Source organism: Lampetra fluviatilis, chromosome 21 (assembly GCF_964198595.1).
Source record: "Lampetra fluviatilis chromosome 21, kcLamFluv1.1, whole genome shotgun sequence".
In the NCBI taxonomy this organism is placed as follows: domain Eukaryota; kingdom Metazoa; phylum Chordata; class Hyperoartia; order Petromyzontiformes; family Petromyzontidae; genus Lampetra; species Lampetra fluviatilis.
Genome location: NC_136295.1, coordinates 10,826,430 through 10,848,522, shown reverse-complemented (window position 1 = coordinate 10,848,522; position 22,093 = coordinate 10,826,430). Strand labels below are relative to the sequence as shown.

The window sequence follows — 22,093 nt, the reverse complement described above, 5'->3', positions numbered from 1 at the left end:
CGCGCCGCTCGCCGTGGGTGACCAAGCCAACAACGATCATCCCTCTCGGGGCCGCGACCTACGACATCTGTGCCAAGCGCTGGGCGGGCAAGTCGCCGATTAACCTCGGGCTGGACATAACGCGCGCGGGTGATGTTGCAAACGCCGTTGCGAGCGTAACGCCTGCGCATATACATCGCATTGCATGCGCACGCACATTTCTCGACGTTCATAAATTTATCATATAGGTCATTAATTATATATACACGAGATATATATATACACACGCGCACACATATATGTTACAATATTGCATTGCACACATTTACATGTACTGTACATTCACGATAAAAGCTAAAGGCGCTGCCCCTGCAATTGCTTGCTCACGGCACTGCTGGCGGCAGGGGCCTCCACTCTCGAGGGAGCTCCGCAGAGCATCGTCTCGACAGGGCACTTGGCCTACTCTTCCACGCTGCCCATATTAACTCCACATTAATTACACCCACGGCACACGCAGTACACGCTTCTGACACACACACATGGCCCACTCGCAGCATACCTAGTCGCGCCTACAGCACAAGCGGCAACAGTGGCACCTCCGATTAGCGCGGTCGTGGAAGAACTTCAACAGACGAGCACACGACACCGCAACCGCCGACGACGAAAAAACAATCGACAATCTTCACCCGCCGAGCATTGGAGGGACACCGTGCCAGGCTAGGTGCGTGAGTGGAGGGGGGCGGGGGGTTCATCACTGCAGAATGCAGATATGGCCCCACAAGCTGCAAAGAGCCCTTTCGGTGGCGCGGCACCACCTGGACCGCACAGCTTCAAGAAGTTCACTCCGGAGGTGCTGGAGGAGATCGAGAGGAGGATCGCCGAGGAGAAGCAGCGAGCCGAGAAGGTCGGCAGCGACGGGGGCACCGAAGAGGAGGACGACGACAAGAAGCCGAAGCCCAAGAGCGACCTGGAGGCCGGCAAGGGCCTGCCCATGATCTACGGCGACATCCCTCCGGAAATGGTCGGCACCCCCCTCGTGGACCTGGACCCGTTCTACAGCTCGCAGAAGGTAAACCAACTACCCCCACCCCACCCCATACACGCCGGCGCCAACGCTGGCGCCTCAAGGTGGTCAATGGATTATTCCGGCTGGCTTAAACATTTGAATCAATATACCGCCAGAGGTGCACCCGTTGTGTTCATGCCATAACATTGCTTGTCCAGGGATTCCTCTACTCAAGAACGAGTTTTGTTCCAGAGGTCTGTTCGTAAGTCGATTTGTTCGTAAGTCCAACTTTGCTTTTGTCGATTCCAAACACGTTGGACACCGTGCACACTAAACGCGGGGAATGGCTTTAAACGTTGTATTATCTCCTGTAGATTCCACTGGCTCTTCACGTTCTGCAGATGTTGATGCCACTACCGTCATCTATTGCGCGGCGGTTGAGCTTACGACTCTCAGTCCGAACAGGCGACTGGACCATATGAACTCGTTTGTTCGTATCTCTGAAAGTTCGTAGGTCGAATGTTCATAAATAGATGGGTCCCTGTATACGCGTGGTGAAACCGGTAACCACTATATATTTTTTACTAACTGGTTTTCTTCTTGCGGTTACCGGACGATGCAAATAAATAATAGAACCCCCCCCCACCTCCTCCACGATTGATTGTCCACAAAAAAAAGAACACTTCGAGAAATGTAACCTCCGACCCCTGACCCCCCTTCCCCCCGTGTGTCACAGACGTTCATCGTCGTCAACAAAGGCAAGGCGATCTTCCGATTCAGCGCCACCCCGGCGCTCTACATGATCAGCCCCTTCAACTTAATGAGGCGAGGTGCCATCAGGGTCCTCACCCACACATATCCTTTTGGAGTTGCCGAGGAATTACAGGTTTGGGATGGGAACTTCATTTTCCGCCGGAGTAAAGGCCGTAAGGGCTAAGGAAGCTCTCTTTCAAAGGGGGCGACTCGGCCCGCAGACAAAACGTAATTTCTGTCAAAAAGAGCTTCTTAGGATTTCTACAGGGTGAATAACGATTCTGATTCTGATCAAAGCATTCTAAAATTACAGATTTAAAAACAAAAGCGAATGTAAGCGAGGTTGCAATTATGTTTTAAAATTACATTGGCGCTTAAACTTGAGTGGTTTTCAAAGAGTGTAAGGGGCCGTCCATAAATGACGTCACGCACCTAGGGGGGGGGGTCAGACATTTGTGACGATGTGTGACGAGGGGGGGGGGGTGTGTTTGAGAAATGTGACGTCACATCAAAATGCGCAACTTTAAATAAATATAGACAACACGTTCTACTTAATTAAATAGACTTTTTAATACATGTTTTCTCAAAGCGATTTGAAGCATGTTTTATTTTCAAAATGGAAATATGGTTTTGGGGGGGGGGGTCTGACTTTTTGTGACGCCGTGTGACGAGGGATAGGGGGTCAAAAATCGTCCAAAATCGTGTGACGTCATTTATGCACGGCCCCTAAATGAGGACAGAGGTGGCAGAATAGAGGGTGAAGAGTGGTGGGCAGGGGGGGTCCTCGTCTTTTTCTTCGTATGGCTGCGGAAGCAGTCGTAGTTCGGTGTCGAGGTGAGCGATCCATTCAACAGCTTCTGGTGAGGCCAGCGTCGTAGGAGCGACATTATTAGTGGTGTAGTAACGACATGATCAGTGGTGTAGAAACTACATTATCAGTGGTGTAGTAACTACATTATCAGTGGTGTAGTAACTACATTATCAGTGGTGTAATAGCTACATTATCAGTGGTGTAGTAACGACATGATCAGTGGTGTAGTAACGACATGATCAGTGGTGTAGTAACGGCATTATCAGTGGTGTAGTGACTACATTATCAATGGTGTAGTAACGACATGATCAGTGGTGTAGAAACTACATTATCAGTGGTGTAATAACTACATTATCAGTGGTGTAGTAACTACATTATCAGTGGTGTGGTAGCGACATTATCAGTGGTGTAGTAGCTACATTATCAGTGGTGTAGTAACGACATGATCAGTGGTGTAGTAACGACATTATCAGTGGTGTAGTGACTACATTATCAGTGGTGTAGTGACTACATTATCAGTGGTGTAGTGACTACATTATCAGTGGTGTAGAAACTACATTATCAGTGGTGTAGAAACTACATTATCAGTGGTGTAGTAGCAACATTATCAGTGGTGTAGTAACGACATGATCAGTGGTGTAGTGACTACATTATCAGTGGCGTAGTAACTACATTATCAGTGGTGTAATAACTACATTATCAGTGGTGTAGTGACTACATTATCAGTGGTGTAGAAACTACATTATCAGTGGTGTAGAAACTACATTATCAGTGGTGTAGTAGCAACATTATCAGTGGTGTAGTAACGACATGATCAGTGGTGTAGTGACTACATTATCAGTGGCGTAGTAACTACATTATCAGTGGTGTAATAACTACATTATCAGTGGTGTAGTGACGACATGATCAGTGGTGTAGTAACGACATGATCAGTGGTGTAGTGACTACATTATCAGTGGTGTAGTGACTACATTATCAGTGGTGTAGTGACTACATTATCAGTGGTGTAGTAACTACATTATCAGTGGTGTAGTGACCACATCAGTGACGTAGTAACTACATTATCAATGGCGTAATAACGACATTATCAGTGGTTTAGTAACGACATTATCAGTGGTGTAGTGACTACATTATCAGTGGTGTAGTGACTACATTATCAGTGGTGTAGTGACTACATTATCAGTGGCGTAGTAACTACATTATCAGTGGTGGAGTAACTACATTATCAGTGGTGTAGTCAGGGGCGGTTTCTTCATTAGGGCGATTGGGCGACGCACCACCAATGTCATTCAACCACAGAGTCACGCTAGCCGTCACTGTGCCTCTGGATATAGTCCAATCAGCGTCATGTCACGTTCTGTGGAGTACCGCCTCTTTTTGGGCGATTTCACTCCGGCTGAGAATCGCCCAGAGTGGTCCCATAGACTTACATTCAAAGATGTTTTTTTTCGAACGGGGGGCGCTGCAATGCATTCTCTATGGCTTCCGGGAGGGCTCGCACTAACGTGCTTACGTCATCATACGTAAGCACGTTTCATCCAACAATATAATTTGTCGCCACCTAGTGGAATCTTTAATAAAAGAAACTTGAGTGGATTGTATTAATAGTGAGTATAGAAACAAACAAGATGTATTGTAAGAGTCACTTTATTTTTCATTAATATTAAAGAAGTGAAGTTGCCTTTACATGCTTAAGCTGCTAATTTATCCTTTGCATGGGTGGACCTTATCCTTATAAATCATCCAGACATTTGCCCCCCCTGAGAGATTTTGCAGGAGCCGCCACTGGGTGTAGTGACTACATTATCAGTGGTGTAGTGACTACATTATCAGTGGTGTGGTAGCGACATTATCAGTGGTGTAGTAGCTACATTATCAGTGGTGTATAGTGACTACATTATCAGTGGTGTAGTAACTACATTATCAGTGGTGTAGTAACTACATTATCAGTGGTGTATAGTGACTACATTATCAGTGGTGTAGTAACTACATTATCAGTGGTGTAGTAACTACATTATCAGTGGTGTAGTAGCTACATTATCAGTGGCGTAGTGACGACATTATCAGTGGTGTAGTAACTACATTATCAGTGGTGTAGTAACTACATTATCAGTGACCTAGTAACTACATTATCAGTGGTATAGTGACTACATTATCAGTGGCGTAGTAACTACATTATCAGTGACGTAGTAACTACATTATCAGTGGCGTAGTGACTACATTATCAGTGGCGTAGTGACTACATTACCAGTAGTGTAGTAGCTACATTATCAGTGGCGTAGTAACTACATTACCAGTAGTGTAGTAGCTACATTATCAGTGGTGTAGTAGCTACATTATCATTGGTGTAGTAACAACATTATCAGTGGTATGGTAACGATGTTATCAGCTGAAGGAGTGCCACAATCAGAATATTAATATAGACTGAAAAAATCCGATGAGCTATAAAGCTCTTTTCCACAGATGTCCAGTCGGGTCACGGGGTAAGAACGTTACGTCAACGAAAATACAAAAACACGTGATAGGAGTGCAAAGTGCAAGGTAAATAACCCAAACATCCAAATATTAACTAAACCATCCCCATCTTTCCTACCAGTCAAAGCCCTCTGAGCGACCTGGCTATCACAAATGATCGGTAGCTCTACAAAGTGGCACCATCATTTGGACATTTAAGGGCCGTCCATAAATGACGTCACGCACCTAGGTGGGGGGGAGGGGTCAGACATTTGTGACGATGTGTAACAAGGGGGGGGGGCGGGGGTTGAGAAATGTGACGTCACATCTTCTTAATAAATGTTTTCTCCTACAACATCAGAGTGCAGCGCCACATTAAATACGCACTACAATGACAATAGTTTAAAGCGATTTGAAGCATGTTTTATTTTTTTGGGGGTGGCGGGGGCAGAGCTTTGTGACGTCATATTTGAGGGGGGTCTGACTTTTTGTCGGACGCCGTGTGACGAGGGGGGGGGGTAAAAATCGTCCAAAATCGCGTGACGTCATTTATGGACGGCCCCTTAATATTATTAATCCTTGATCGTTTCTGCGTGGATGAAATATCGGCCGTTCTTTAGGATTCGGGGGGCGGGGGGGGGTGCGTTAGGCGTACGTACGCAGGTGGGGTGGGGGGGGGTGTAAAAAGTCCGTGTGCGTACAGGGAGGGGAGAGAGGGGTCAAGTTTTGACAGACTTGTGCGTGCCTACTCCATGGCTGGCCCCCTACTGGGTGAGGCAGGAGCGAGTGGTGGCCACGCCACGTGTCTCTCGGGGGGGGGGGGGGGAGGGGGCAGCAGTTCACTTGGTGGAGGCGACCGTGGGCGAGGTGAGAGAATGGCAGAATGCGCCTTCGAGGAACGCGGAAGGGGTTTTGTTGGCCAAAGTTTCCGTCAATCAGTCAGAATTTTATTTCTTTAACACAGGGGTGGGGAACGTCCGGCCCGCGGGCCGTACAAGGCCCGCGAAATCATTTGGTGTGGCCCTGCCAAGGCAACCGCAGACATGGACTCGAAATTCAATGAATCTAGGAGCAAACCTGGAAAAGCAGTTGCGAGTAGCAGCAACATCGTCAACACCAGCGAACATCACACGCCTCGACAAAGAGAAGCAGTTACAGCCATCGCATTAGGGGCGAGTTAATTAAATGTTTAACCAAATATAACAGGCACATTTTTAAGATGATACATTTATATGGCCCGCGAATGATGTTAGAAATATCCAAATGGCCCTTGGCAGAAAAAAGGTTCCCCACCCCTGCTTTAAAGGCTCCTTTCTTTAATAAAAAGAAACCCCAAGTCCTCCTGTACATTAATTGGACATCTTGTGAAAAAAGAGCTTTATATATCATCGGATTCCTTCAATATAAAATATTCCGATTCTGTGGTCATGATTATCCTCCCTTAAAACGTTCAAATGCAATCTGAAATAGTAGTTAGGTTGACCTGCATCGCCTACAGGAAGATGCTACCCAAAAACATAACACCGCTATCAAAAGCCATGTTCAATCCACTGCTAAATGAAGGCTTTCTCAAGCCACCGACAGACCCAGCTTATCCGACTCCTCTTCGCTCCCTCTGGGGCGCAAGGCCGCAACAAGCCCACAACGCCGGACGGTCTTCAGCAGTTTCCTCTGCTTCACCCCAAGACAGCCCCCCCCCCCCCCCCATGGTCTTTAGTTGGTTTCGAATGATGACCGACATACCCAGACGGTGAAATAAGTCCCCACGTCTTGCGTTTCTGTTTCTTCGGTTTCCCTTCACTGTGTCATTCACGCAAGATCTTTGTTATTGACTACCGATGCCTCTTTAGGCAATGCAATCGATCAATTTGCTGGCTATAGGCAGTGAGAGATCAATATGATTGGTTATCGGCAGTGTGAGAGAGATCAATGTCATTGGCTACTGATGCCTCTGGAGGCAGGGTGAGAGCTCAATGTAATTGGCTAAGAGGCAGGATAATAAATCAATGTGATTGGTTATAATCAGGATTATAAATCAATGCGATTGGCCACTGACACCTCATAGAGTCAGGATGACAAATCAATGTTATTGGCTATCGTCAGGATGAGAGATCAATGCGATTGGCCACTGATGCGACCCTTGCATTCGAAGCGCCTGCCTGACTTTTCATTTCAGTTCTGTTCCCGGCCACTGCCGCTAACACGAGTTGTGGAGTAACCACCAGATATGGTGCTGGGAACTGCCCCCTATAGCCTTAACATCCTTTTGTTTGGGGCAAGTGCTGTTCACCAGCACATACGCCCGGCCACCTTTGCCTCCCCAGTGGCGATATTTACACACCGCACCAGGTACTCATTTGAGGCTGAGTCGACCTAGGGGAGGCCCAGGATCGGTTCAGATAATCGTCACTGGTGTTGGTGGCCGCGAGCGGGAATCGAACTCGTGCCGCTGGGTACTTAGCGCAGCGCGCCGACCGCTTCCCTCCTGCGTCCGATCATTCGACCGGAGGGGTTCGAAAAATGTCGATCTATTTACAAATCAATAACATTCACCTTTGCATAAATTCGTGCGACCTTTAGTCTATCGGCAGGAGCGGTGGGGTAAAGTGTGGGAGCTCCCGCCTCTTCCGAGACATGCCAGTCTGCGCGGGAGATTTGGCCAAAATTCCCCCGTCGAGGGGGCTCCAGTAGAGGCTCTTCCGCTGCAGTGGCGTGAGCAGGAAATTGCAGGGCTGGAAAATGTAAACATATTCAAACTTCATCAATTTGTTATATCTCCAATGAATGTATTTAGGTGGCAGTGAATGATAAACAAAAAGTTTTTTTTTGTATTTCCTTTAAGTTAATGAATTTTTCCTACAGCTTTTAATTCAAATTATATATGTATATATATTTTTAAGGCCAGTGACTGTTGGTGCAGGTGCTGATGGGCTGGGAGTGACGGGGAGGTGATGAGTGATGGGGTGGGGTGATATGGAGGTCATGTAAGCAGCGATGTCGGGGGACGTGTAAGTGATGGGGGAAGTGATGGGAGAGGGGATGGGCGAGGTAATGGAATGTATAATGGTAGGGTTTTTCGGAAATTGATGGAAGCGGTGATGGATATATGACGGGTGTTGTGATGTATGGGATGCTGTGTGGCTGTGATAATTCTAGGAGGGCTGTAATGGAGAGATCGCCGTGGAGTGATGTATGACATGATGGGCGAGGGAGTAGCATGGCCGTGATGGGAAGATGATGGCGATGTGATGCTAATGGTGGTGAAGGATCTCCCTAACTCCGAGCCACGATATTCAGCCTGTTCATCATGGTCACCATCATCACCAACTGCGTCTTCATGACGATGAGCGATCCGCCCGATTGGTCCAAGAACGTCGAGTAAGTCCTGCAGCTGTCAATCACCTGCCTTGCCCCGCCCACAATCTCCAACACGTTCGCCGGGTTGACACACACAATGTCACAAAACAAAAACAAAGATCCCCCGTATAGCCTTAACAGACTGTAGGGGCAAGTGCTGTTAGCGAGCACCTATGAAGGCCGGAACGGTACACGAGGGGGTGGGTGGCCAGCACCACGCCCGACCGCCTTTGTCTCCCCAGTGGCGATGTTTACACACCGCCCAAGGTACTCATTTAAGGCTGAGTCGACCTAGGGGAGGCCCAGGACCGGTTCAGATAATCGTCACTGGTGTTAGCCGTGAGCGGGAATCGAACCCAGGTCGCCAGGTTCATAGCGCAGCGCGCTAACCGCTACACTACCGCTCCCCATGTCACACACACAATGTCACACACACAGTGTCACACACACAGTGTCACACACACAATGTAACACACACAGTGTCACACACACAATGTCACACACACAGTGTCACACACACAATGTCACACACACAATGTAACACACACAGTGTCACACACACAATGTCACACACACAGTGTCACACACACAATGTCACACACACAGTGTCACACACACAGTGTCACACACACAATGTCACACACACAATGTCCTCCTATCCAGTTTCCCTGGGTAGGATGCGTGTGCAGCTCGGCGCGCGTTGAAGATGCTTGCAATTTTTTTTTTTGCGTGAGTACAGGGTAAACAACCCGGTGGGTTTGTAATAGAGCAATAACGACAAAGCGTTGCGGATGTGATAGCAAGGACGAGGCGGTGATAGGTGGGGCACGTGTGCTATTGGAGTGGCCTCCGTGAGTCTGGTGACCAGGGGACACAGAGGGCCTAAAGAGCAGAGGCAGGTGTTGGAGGTCACGTGTCGACTGCATAAGCAGCTGCCCCGAGCGCAGTGGGAAATACAATTTGAAAATGAATGTGAAAATAAAGTAAAATTAAGGGCGGGTATATATTTAGTTCTAGTTTTTAGTGGGATGAGATAGATTTTTATGATATAGTTTGTATTTAAAAAAAAGAAGATTTTGAAAATTAATACAAATGTACACTGATCTCTATTTCAGGGCACAAGCAAAAATAAATTTTGTAAATGAATTCATAACCCCATTAATAGTCCAGGGTGGTTCAGTGCAATCACGTGCACCGGGCGTGATAGCAAGGCGCTGGTACAGTACTGTACTGTACTGCAAAATAATTAATTTGGCCCACAAAAGTGAATGAATATGTGATTATCGTCTGAAGCAAAGCACTCTCTAAGACCATCGCTTCTAAAAGCATGTACATCAGCCCTAGAGAACAATGCAATGTGGACTCGCATAGCGTCTAACATGGCACGCTACACAGACAGTGGACACATTTATTTATTTCAGGTTTCTCTGTGTGAGTCCATAGGCCTCGACATAAGTCTTAGTTTCTGTGTGCGGTTTATGGGCATGGGTCTCTGTGTGAGTGTAATGGGTCTATTCGAGTTTGTGTGTCCGTACGTATGTAGAACTTCTTTCGCACCGCACGTTGTCAACCTCGATGCGAGTCTCCGTGTCTCGATGTGTTCATATGGGGTCTCGATGTAACATCGACCTTTCTGGCTCCTTTGTGTGCTGATGGTGCCTGGACCGTTACCTAAATGCGTGTTCCTCTCTAAGGCAGTGGGCCTCTCTGCGAGTCCGAGGGTCTCCACGTTTGCTCCGCGGGCTCCCGCGTTTAACGAACGCTCGCTTTCCCGAAATGTCGCGTTAACGCAAAAGCGACAGGTTTACGTGCACTTTTTCGACCAAAAGACATCGAATTTCCCGCGTGAGCGAAATTTCACTCCGGCGCCTCCACGTGCAGCAGATCTTTTTGGCGAGTTCCCCTGAAAAAGATGAATAAATCAATTGGTATTAGTCAATCGTTTTAATAATTTGCTCATTAATATTTTTTTGTATTGTAAAAAGTGATGTAGGTGGTGTGTTTTTAGGTTAAGGAGTAGAGTTGGAATGACATCCCCCACTCGGTGTCAGCTGTCGCGGAGAATCAAACGTAGGCTTTGGAATAGATAACACGAGATACATAACTAGACACGAAGCCTGCTGCTCGCATCTGCCCCCCTCCCCCCACCACTTAAAAAAAAATACAAGTTTATTTTTAACACATCCCATCAGCCTGCCGGCCAGACCAGACCAGACCCACGCCTTCTTTTGAAGTCCATAATTTCAGCGCCATTTGTCTCAACACAAGAAAATAAAACTCTGGACAGCTTCATTAGACTTCTTTTGTCAGTACCAATATAATAATAGGGGTTTCCCCCTTTTTTCTGGCAGCAAAACTGAAACCTTTTTTTACGAGGATTAATGTCTGCATTAACCACAATACTTGCGGTCAAAATGCAAACAAAAACACACTCTGATAATATATGCATTGTCCTTGAAACTGATTGATCCACGCCAGAGACGGCTTTCTTTTGAGCCTCGTCTCAATTGGTGCTAGACCAGAGGACGCCAAAAGGCGTACAGCTCAAAGACAATTCCACTATCAGAGTAATGAGGGCTCGGGGTGAGCATCTACATCATTAGACCTCTTTTGCCAGTACCAAAATATGATTATAGGCTTTGAATCCTCGTAAAGAGGTTTCAGTTTTGTTGTCAGAAAAAGGGGGAAAACCCTATTATTATTTCGATTTAAAGCTTTCGTGACTGCAGGGATTCATCTTCTTGGTTCTTTCGGTAAAGTCACGTAGAATGGAAATAATAAAATAATAAAAATAAAACATAACAAAATAACTCTCACGACGTTTCGGCCACAACGCAAGCAGCCGTCCTCAGGTGAAGAACAGGTCTGTCGAGAAGACAGCGTCACCTGAGGACGGCTGCTTGCGTTGTGGCCGAAACGTCGTGAGAATTATTTTGTTATGTTTTATTTTTAATATTTTATTATTTCCATTCTACGTGACTTTACCGAAAGAACCAAGAAGACCCATTATTATTATTATTTTAATCTGGACAGCTTTTCGATATATTCCAACATTCGACGGGAGTCTCGTCAGCAGTGAGTCACCGCTTGTCGGTCGGTCGCTTTGCGAGTCGCTCGCTCTTCTTCGGCGGTTTGCTCGCTGACGGCACTTGCCCCGACGAGTTTGCCGGCTCTTTTGTAATGGACGGTGGGGTGGGGGGGGGGTGCTGGGGGGATATTTGCCTTTGTTTGACTGTGCGTGTGCGTGCGCGCGTGCGTGCGCGTGCGTGCGCGCACACCTGCCGCTACTGCCCCGCTGCTCGCCTTTGCGCTCGTCCACAACAAAGCTCATGTATAATACACACTCACAGCGACGCGTCGGCGTGAGCGCGTCTCCCCACATCCGCAGCTCATATCTAATGCAATGAGCTCGATGTGCGGCGAGCGGTGGCCGCCCCGGCTGCCCGAGTTCGATCCCTGCTGCTCCTACGGCCACCAACTCCGGTGACGATTTATCCGAGCCGGTCCTGGGCCTCCCCCCGAGACGCCACTCAGCCTCAAATGAATGCTGTGCTTTGGTGATGTGTTGTTCAACATCGCCACCGGGGAGACAAAGGCGGCCGGGCGTGGTGCTGGCCACCCCCCCCCCCCTCCCCTTCGTTTGTTGTGCCGGCTTTCATATGTGCTCGCTAACAGCACTTGCTCCAAAAGTCTAAGGCTATATGTGACATCTTTGTCTTTGCATTTTCCAGTCATCATCTCAGTCGACGCGTAACACCTGAGTCTGTCCCATGACCCGTCAGCGAGCCTTACACACTTCACGTGATTGACTCGAAATGCACCTAGCCTGGCACAAGCACGGCGGTGACGTCACAACCACTCAGTGGCGGTTGGCACCTGTCCTGTTTTTGCTTGAGCGCGGAGTGGTGGCGCAGTGGTTAGCAACATTCCGCTACGCTCCCGGCTACCTGGGATCGTTTAGGCAAAACCTGGATTCGCTGGCTGGGACGCGTGTGCAGGATGGAGGGAGGGCCCGGTTACTGAGGCCGGCTTTGGAGTGGTCTCTCCACGAGCCTGGCGACCACGGGGCAAGAGAAGGCCTAAGACCAGATGGTGGTGGGATACTGTGAGGGCAGGATCTATGGGTCTCTGTGTTGGTTTATGGGTCTATGGGAGTATGTGGGTCTCTGTGTTGGTCTATGGGTCTATGTGAGTCTGTGGATATCTGTGTTAGTCAATGGGTCTTAGTGAGTCTGTGGGTCTCTGTGTGAGTCTGCGGGTCTCTGTGCGAGTCTGTGGGTCTCTGTGTGAGTCTGTGGGTCTCTGTGCGAGTCTGCGGGTCTCTGTGCGAGTCTGTGGGTCTCTGTGCGAGTCTGTGGGTCTCTGTGCGAGTCTGCGGGTCTCTGTGTTGGTCTATGGGTCTATGTGAGTCTGTGGATATCTGTGTTAGTCAATGGGTCTTAGTGAGTCTGTGGGTCTCTGTGTGAGTCTGTGGGTCTCTGTATGAGTCTGTGGGTCTCTGTGTGAGTCTGTGGGTCTCTGTGCGAGTCTGCGGGTCTCTGTGCGAGTCTGTGGGTCTCTGTGCGAGTCTGTGGGGCTCTGTCAGTCTCAAGGCCAGATGATGGGGAGACTGCTCGGCCACTTCTCGGAGGTCACGTGGTCTGGCAGCGCATAGAAATCCCTGGTGGAGGTGTGTTTACAGCACCGGCTTTTGTCCACGAGGAACACCGTGCGATCTTCACGTAGCCAGGCCGTGGTGGCGGTGGTGGCTCTCTGCACGTGGCTGCCTGGAATTCAGCACCGTGGAGACGGCTAGGGTCGGCGGATCAGGCTGGTCCGGCAGGAGGAGACGGTTACTTGCGGACGAGTTACGCGCGACATTAATCTTCATCTCTTTCCATCTTTTGCGTGCGAGAGATTTTACAGAGTGTCGGGCATCCTCCCCCTCATCCTTTCTCTCACGCGGCGGGTTTTCTCCGAGAGCTCCGGTTTGCCCCCCTCCCCCCCCCCAAACGCACAAAGACAAAGATCCCCCGTATAGCCTTAACAGAATGTCGGGGCAAGTGAAGGCCAGAACGGTACACGAGGTGGTGGGTGGCCAGCACCACGCCGGGCCGCCTTTGTAACCGTGCCGCCGTAACCTCCACCCAGGTACACCTTCACGGGGATCTACACGTTCGAGTCGCTCATCAAGATCGTCGCGAGAGGATTCGTCATCGACAACTTCACCTTCCTCCGGGACCCCTGGAATTGGCTGGACTTCAGCGTCATCACTATGGCGTGCGTTGTGGGGGAAGGGGGGGGGTTCTGTATATGTGGCGTTTGCGGTGTCTCTCTCTGTCTCTCCCCGTGGTCGCGTGGATTTTTGTCCAGAGTGCTCCAATATTTCCTTCCCCCCCACCCATCACCGCATTTAGAATCAACGTCACGGCGTTTCACAGTAATTTGGCGACTGCTATAAATGTCCACGCGATGAAGCCCACGTTGTTGAGACATATTATTTTTGATAGCCAGGTCGCTTCTGAAAAAGAAAAAAGATGTGTTAGATAGCTCAGTGGGGCCCTTACACACCTGGTAAAATAAGAATAGAATAGTTAAATTAGAGATCTATGCAGCCAGCCATGGGGCGAGTGGTGTTAGGGGGGGGGGGAGTGGTGGTTTCGGGGGGGGGGGGCGAGGCTGTGGGTGGGGGGGTTCACAGGGGTGGGGGGGGGCTAGAAAGCCCTGACAAAATCCACTGCTGGATGAAGGCCCTCCCCCAAGCCGCAAGTGCATTGATTTTAATCCGCTCCGTCTCCGGGGTGGGACGTTCCTCTCTCGGGCGCGTTCGTGCTCCTCGGTTATTGCGCCGAATGTTGAGGAGGAGAAATCCGCGAGATGATTCGTTAGCGCGGGATCGAAATCTGTGGATTCCGTCGTGGAAGTGTCTGTGGGCTCCATTGTGTGCTCGCGGAAACATCTGCGCCTCTTTAATTTTGCAGGAAGCGTTAAATATTCGTGAAGCGTATTCATTAATAGTAAGTAGCCTTGTCGAATTGATGGAATTGTATCAAAAGTGAGAAGTGCCGGTGGTTTATGTGGAGTTGCTGCAGTGAGGAGTCGTAGCGAGTCGTTCGTAGTGAGGAGTGGTATCAGTAGTTCACGCGTGTGACTGTGCCCAGGTACGTGACGGAGTTCGTGGACCTGGGGAACGTCTCGGCTCTGAGAACCTTCCGGGTTCTGCGAGCTCTCAAGACCATCTCCGTTATCCCGGGTGACGTTCACACACACACAAAGACAAAGGTCCTCCCGTATAGCCTGCACAGGGCAAGTGCCGTTAGCGAGCACCGATTAAGGCCAACCCGGCGCACGACGCGTTGGTGTGGCCGGAGCCAGGCCGCCTTCGTCTGATTCTGACTCTCCGTGTCGGCGAGTTGGTTACGGACGAGTGGTCCTAGGGCAGGCCGGGGATCGGTTCAGATTTTCGCCACCGATGTTAGCCGTGAGCGGGTATTCAAACTCGGCCCACCGCTGTTCGTATCACAGCACCGCGAGCCACCGCGGCGCCACCGCTTCCTCCTTCCCCTACAAAACGAAAGAGGCTCACAAATTATTAAAAAAAGATGAACTAATATCTTTCCGAACATTGGTTTTCTTTGATGACATGGGAGAATGTATATTCATATACTCGGAGAGGTGGCGGGGAGGGGAGGGGGTTGCTAAGGGGGGGGGGGGGTGGGGGGTGGGGGGGGGGCATTTGTAGACGTACGTCATCCAGCAGTGGATTGACAACAATAATTCCGTGCACGAGCTTGAGCCGACCTGGGGGGGGGGGGGGGGGGGGGTGACCCCGCTGGGGTGGCTGAGCGGCAGAGCCAAACGGCTCGAGGTCGGAAAGTCGCGAGCTCGACTCCTCTCTCTCGCCCCAGCGCGTGTGACAACGCCCTGCACGCAGCCACATTTGCGATGCGTAGCCTTTCTTGCAGAGTACACGCACCTCCAATTGGCGCGGTTGGCTTGCGTGCGGTGTGAAAGAAGTTCAACGTACGTATGTCGCTGGCTCTGTGCGCAGGCCTCAAGACCATAGTGGGGGCGCTGATCCAGTCGGTGAAGAAGCTGTCGGACGTGGTGATCCTCACCGTCTTCTGCCTCAGCGTGTTCGCCCTCATCGGCCTGCAGCTCTTCATGGGCAACCTGCGGCACAAGTGCATCCTCTGGCCGCTGCCAAACGTCTCGTTCGCGTACAACACGACGGAGGAGCCCTTCGACTGGCAGAGCTACGTCGACGATACGAGTGGGTGGCGGGGCGCTCGTCGCGAATGAACCCGCGATGCCTTGTCCCGATGTCGTGAGGGAGCGTGCGCCATCGCGCGAACCCCGGTCATCCTCGCGCCAGCAGCGGCAGCAGCGGCGGCGCCATTTTTGGTTGGCCATCAAACAAAGATGACGGCCACCGCATCGAGCGCTTTCAGATGCGCTTCTGCGGCCGTCCGGAATGCTCTTCCTTCCGATATCAGGAAGCCACTGGAGCTATGCACTTTTAAATGTACACTGAAAACTAATTTCTTTAGAGCTGATTTTCGTGTTCAGTTTGTTGTCCTTCCCCCGCACCTCTGATTAGCGCGGTTGGCCACGTACAGTGGTGCAAAAGACGTTCAACATACGTAGGTGCACACCGTCCGTATCGGGCGTAGTCGTGTTTTGGAGGCAGCAGGGGATGATCCTTGAGAACTTCATTATCAGGCGTTAATCCAGACCATATTGTAGGCTGAAGATGAGTCTACGTAGGCTATGCCTGTCTTGGATTTTATAAAAAAAAATCTGGCCTCGAATAGGTTTGTGGGTCGCAATGGCCAATACTTGGTCGTAGCAACAGCATTCAGGTTAGAAACCCACTTGATCTTGGGGGATCACCAAGTCGATGAGAGGGCTGATTCCCTGGAGGATGATGCGTCCCAGGAGTTTTCGATCATGTACAAGCGTTCTATTTTTTCTAGCCTCTTTGGCAGTGTGTTCAGCAGCTGGATGGCAATGTCGAGGTTTGCTGCTGCTGCTGCTGGCCATGACGAGAGGGCTTCAGCAGAGCGAGGGAGTTCGTGTCGCGTCGCTGTTCCTCCTCCGTTGAAGGAGTGCAGACAGCAGCGGTTTACCGCAGTGGACGTCCAACGAGCAGAGACGCGCGGGAGGAAAATTGTCCCACGGACCTGTCTACAGACAGAACCCTGAATGGTGACGACGACAACGGCAATTATTATTTCATGAGTGTCGCTGTTGTGCGCGTGTGTTTCCAGAAAACCATTACGTCTGGGAAGTCAAGGGGAAAGACGCGCTTCTCTGCGGCAATGGCTCGGACGCCGGGTGAGCGGAACTTGCGCATCGAGACGCGAGGTCCCGATGGCGTTTTACGTATCTTTTTTGCGAGCGGCCGAATTATTCTGCGGCCTAACTAAGCGGTCACGAACACAGGCGCTGTGGTGGCGGGGAGATGTTATCTCTCTCGCCCGCTCGTGGGTTCGATCCCGGACCCCGGACAATGCCTGTTGTATAGTTGGAGTCCGCGTGTTCTCTCCCTTCTCTCCCCGTGGCCGTCGGATGGATTGTTCTCCGGGTTCCTCCGGCTTTGCCCCCCTCCTCCACATGTAGAATCGACTCGCATTTAGATGGTTTGGCTGCTGCTATGAATTCCCAGCCACTTTGACGGTGAGCCGTCATCACGTGCGGCCACATCGCCTCGGAAAAATGTCTAATATCTCAGTGGGCTTCACCTGCGAAATAAAATGAAATAGTAAGCAAGTATTAGTAGAGCAAATTGTGAGATTTTGAGGACACAAGTGTGCGAGCAGAGTCGGTGTGGGCGAGGGAGCCAGCGTGTGTGTGCGGATAAGCGAGTGTGCATGGGGGAGCGAGCGTGTACAAGGGCTGAGCGAGCAAGTTTGTGTGCGCGTGGGTGAGCGAGCGTGTATGTGGGTGAGCGAGCGGGTGTGTGTGCTCGTGGGTGAGCGAGCGTGTGTGTGGGTGAGCGAGCGAGTGTGTGTGCGTGTGGGTGAACGAGCGTGTGTGTGTGGGTGAGCGAGCGAGTGTGTGTGCGCGTGGGTGAGCGAGCGAGTGTGTGTGGGTGAGCGAGCGGGTGTGTGTGTGCATGTGGGTGAACAAGTCTGCATGGGTAAGCGAGCGACTGTGCGCGGGATGAGCGAGCGTGTGTGTGTGCGCGCCCGCTTGCCAGGTACGAAAGCGTGCGAGCGAGGGGAGTGCTCGAGTTTACAGGGGTGAGTGAGTGAGTGAGCGAGCGAGCGTGCGTGCGCGTGCGCGCGCGTGCATGCGAGCGTGCCGTGATGCAGCCCCGTGCGTTGTCCTCACGCAGCCAATGCCCCGAGGGCTTCACGTGCATCAAGGCCGGGCGCAACCCCAATTACGGCTACACGAGCTTCGACTCCTTCAGCTGGGCCTTCCTCGCGCTCTTCCGCCTCATGACGCAGGACTTCTGGGAAAACCTCTTCATGCAGGTGGGAACCTCGTCACGGCATCGGAGGGTCTCTGCCGCGAACAGGGCCACCCGCTTCGCACGCCTCGGCAACTCGGAAGTCAAAAGTCAAGTGATCCCCATGTTCCAACCACTGTTGGGAGTTCCACCTCCGATCAGCGCGGTTGGCTACGTTTCGGTGCGAGAGAAGTTCAGCAGACGAACGTACATCGGGGAGTCTAATCCATAGGACAACCATTGCTGACTTGCACACACAAGTGGCACTCATGTTATTGACCACGGAGGGATTGATTGGGCCGGGTCACACCCAACCAGGAATTGAACTCCCCAAGCGCCTTACACCACAGATCTAATCTCTACCATGCCAAGGCCCTGCCGAAGGCGAGGATAGGGCACCCCTCCTCCCTCCCCCTCCCCCCACTGGCAGCTGTCCCTGTGTGGCACGAGATGTAAACGGAACCGGCACGCAAGTGGGCATTCTCTTTTCTTCTTGGGTATGATGGCAGCAGAAGCGAGATGTTCAGGGCCTCAATGTCGCGGCCTACTGCTGCTGCTCGGCATGACGAGAGGGCTTCAGGAGAGAGCGAGAGATCGTGGCGCTGTTCGTCCTCCTTTGAAGGAGCGCATGGCCACAGTTGGTTACTGTGTGCGCGTGGCCACGATATTGGCGTATAAATTAAATTGGCATATATATGAACATATATGCTCTATATATTTTTTTTTCCATTGAAAACTTTCAAATTAGCTAAGGGAGAGAACAAGCCAATCGGTTGACTGATTACAAATATTGTGTCTTAGTAGTTAGTGTGACACCGACCGTATAAGTCGACATCAAAATCAATGGCTAGATTCGAGCAACAGACGACAGTGTTGACGTTGTACTCAATACGAGGAGAGTAGAGCGAGGTTATTGTCGTAAGAGCTTGGGAGAACCAGGTGGGTGGGAGGGAAGAAGCAGTGTGGTGAGTGACTGAGTGTGTGTGTGAGTGGCTGAGTGAGTGGGTGAGTGCCTGAGTGAGTGGGTGAGTGACTGAGTGAGTGTGTGAGTGGCTGAGTGAGTGGGTGAGTGACTGAGTGAGTGTGTGAGTGAGTGCCTGAGTGCGTGGGTGAGTGGCTGAGTGTGTGTGTGTGAGTGGCTGAGTGAGTGGGTGAGTGACTGAGTGTGTGTGACTGAGTTGTTATGACCCGCAGTCGGATGAGTGAATGGGTGGGTGAGCGAGCGAGTGAGTGAGTCGGTGTTGGTGGTGATGGTGGTTGAGACGAAACAGTCAGACTCTGGTACAGACCCGAGTCATCCTCAACATGGGTGGAGGAGGAATCGACGGGCAAAGTTCACGGGGATCAGCGATCACACGGTCGTTAGCAGATAGAAGAGTGACAAGCAGGCGACTGACCGCCGGTGGACGCGACCGGTACCGTTGGCAACTATGCCACCCTCTTGGCATCAGGGGCACGAGATCGAGTAACGCGACAGACAAAAAACGAAGGAGCGTCACCAACGCAGGAACGCCGCGGTTACGACCGGATGTGTGGGAGATGCGAGGAGCTGTGGCGGGCGACAGGAGTGAGTTTTTTTTTCTTCCTCCTCCTCCTGCCCATCTGCTATCGTAGTCATTCCAGGAATTCCTGTACATTTATAGGACCTCCTTGTGCCAACCGCTGATACACGGAGGCCGTCCACTTTTATCTCCGTGGTCACTGGCACCTCAGGAGAAGATCAAGTAAACAGGACAACAGCGGTTAACAGCGATCCTGACGTTCGGTAATGGCGGCTATTTTTAATTCGCAAACCCGAATCTTAGGATATTAATATCTGGGTCTTGTTTTTCTTTACGCTTTCCAACTAAGCTCCGTCTGTCTGCGACGTGTGGGCGGAGGTAAGGGGGAAGGGGTGGGTGGGGGTTGAGGGGCACGGTAAGAAGACTATCCCGTGTACGGCGAAACTTTTGCATCGAGTTGTCTTCGCCAAGGAGGGGACTTGCCCCCTCAGGGAACGGGCCCAGATCGATGTAAGGAACTCTACGGGTTCGTCAATTACGACTTACGAAGAGGTTGGGCAACGTTCCGAGCATCGGTCCTTCTGCGCAGTGCGTGGGGCTAGAGGCGGTGGAGGTACAGCGATGAACGGGTTGCCCAGAATTTAGAGGCGAGAAATATGTGCTAAAATCCGAACTGGAAGCGGGTGCCTCCTGTGCCCCCCCGACCCCCGCACTTCCCTAAGCCGCCGCTCGCCACACGCTGACACGTCACGTCACCTCGTCACCACGTCACGTCACCTCGTCACCACGTCACATCACCTCGTCACCTCGTCGTTACGTCACCTCGTCGTGCGGCTCCAAGTGATGTTTAGCGTCGATAGTTGGGATGCTTCTGGGGAGAACGGCGCAATGGCAGCAGTTGCAGATGATCGGTGCGCACGAGTGGTTTCACTTCCCGTTTCAAATGTGTTTTTATTTTAGTTCATTTTAATAGTATGGATACTGTTGTTTGTCTCTTAACTGTCATTCTTTAAAAGTTCATAGTTAGTTTTAATGTATTGGCCAATCCTGGCCCAGCTGACTCAAAAACGTAATAAAATTGACATAGAGACTCACAGAAACTCATAGAGATACATAGACTCAAAGAGATACATAAACTCAAAGAGATACATAGAGACTTATAGAGATACTAAACTAACAACGTTTTATTTGACCAGGTAAGGCCCGCTGAGCTGTATAGCTCTTTTTCAGAAGCGACCTGGACATCAAAAATGATCGCTCAACAAGTGGCTTATCGTGTGGACATTTACAGCAGCCAAATCTGTAAACGCGTGATGCTGATGCATCACGCAAAAGGCGTTCAGGGTCGGGATCGAACGCACGACCTCCTGTATACCAGTCGAGGTAGTTAACATCTCTTAGCCACCGCGGCGCCCATACATAAAAGATCATAGAGATACGTAGGAACTCTGTGAAAAGTGGCCAGGTCGCTCAACAACGTAATAAGCCAACTGACGCGAATGGGCATTGCTTTGTACTTGCAGACGCTGAGGGCCGCCGGAAAGACCTACATGATTTTCTTCGTGGTGGTGATCTTCATTGGATCCTTCTACCTCATCAACCTCATCCTGGCCGTGGTGGCCATGGCGTACGACGAGCAGAACCAGGCCACGCTGGCCGAGGCCGAGGAGAAGGAGCGGGAGTTCCAGCAGATGCTGGAGAACCTCCACAAGCACCAGGATGACATGGAGCAGCAGGTGAGGGGCAACCGCAAAGCGGTGGACGTGCGTACGGGCCTCGGACGGGAGGCCTGCACAATCGCCGCCAGGAGGACCTGGGACTTACCGGGAACTTTGAGGATGAAAAAACTCGGAAGTTACCACCAGCTGTGGTGACCTTAAGGTTGAGATCTCAGAAATGCTCAGGAGGTGTGGTGATCTCAAAGGTGAGCCCTCTTGGTGTTCACAAAGAGGTTTAAGGACCCACATGGTAAAATTTTCGCTGTCACGACCGGACGCTGGGACCTCTAAAGCGAGTCCTCAGTTGTTGACCAGGAGATTTTAGTACCTCAGGCGAGGAGCTCAACAACAACAATCGGGTATGATGGTCTCAGGCGAGACCTCCGTAGGCTGAAAATATCCTTAGGTGACACTTTATCAATCACAACCAAGATGTAACAACCTCAGCGTAAGACTGTCAACAATTACCAAGAGGTAAAAGCATCTCAAGATGAGACCCCAGCAATGGCCAGCTGTGAAAACCCCCATGTTGTATGTACGCATGTTGAACTTATTTCGTACCGTACGTAGCCAACCGTGCTAATCGGAGGTGCACCTCAATAATTACCAAGAGGTGCACCTCATTAATTCCCGAGAGGTGAGAGATCTGGAGGTGAGACCTTAACATTGACCACGAGGTTTGGGTACTTCAAGTAAAAGGGCTCAGCCATCACCACGAATCAGGCTACAATAATTGGAAGGGCGAGAGAACCACTGGTCAGGTCCCGGGTTCAGTTGCATAGAAAAAAAAATTACACCATTCCCCGAACTCCAATTTTCAATAAATGCAGCCTTTCTCTCAAGGCGCTCGATTTGTCTGTCCACTGCAGTGGCGACCGGACGCACGGTGGGCCGGCCGCGAGCGCGTCCGTGCGTGTTGTGCGTTGAGCAAACACGCGTGAACCCCCGCACACAATGGGAACCTTCCTCACAATTGCACCTGTCACCTGCCTGCCCTGAAGGAGACTTGGTCACGAAGCCACCGCAGCCTGCAAACACCTTACGACCACCGCCACAATTGCCGCTGCCGTGACAACC

At 50.8% G+C, this 22,093-nt stretch overlaps 1 protein-coding gene across 1 annotated transcript in view; it reads left to right on the top strand.

Annotated features, from left to right (window-relative positions):
• Positions 1 to 574: 574 nt before the first annotated feature.
• LOC144938222 (sodium channel protein type 4 subunit alpha-like) overlaps positions 575 to 22,093 on the top strand; it is a 63,184-nt gene continuing 41,665 nt past the window's right edge. The window contains exons 1-9 of the mRNA XM_078866038.1: positions 575 to 1,048; positions 1,722 to 1,840; positions 8,292 to 8,381; positions 13,491 to 13,619; positions 14,501 to 14,592; positions 15,391 to 15,612; positions 16,610 to 16,676; positions 17,680 to 17,821; positions 20,822 to 21,034. Of these exons, the coding sequence (XP_078722164.1) occupies positions 749 to 1,048; positions 1,722 to 1,840; positions 8,292 to 8,381; positions 13,491 to 13,619; positions 14,501 to 14,592; positions 15,391 to 15,612; positions 16,610 to 16,676; positions 17,680 to 17,821; positions 20,822 to 21,034 (1,374 nt within the window). The 5' untranslated portion in view covers positions 575 to 748. The remainder of the gene's footprint in view (positions 1,049 to 1,721; positions 1,841 to 8,291; positions 8,382 to 13,490; positions 13,620 to 14,500; positions 14,593 to 15,390; positions 15,613 to 16,609; positions 16,677 to 17,679; positions 17,822 to 20,821; positions 21,035 to 22,093) is intronic.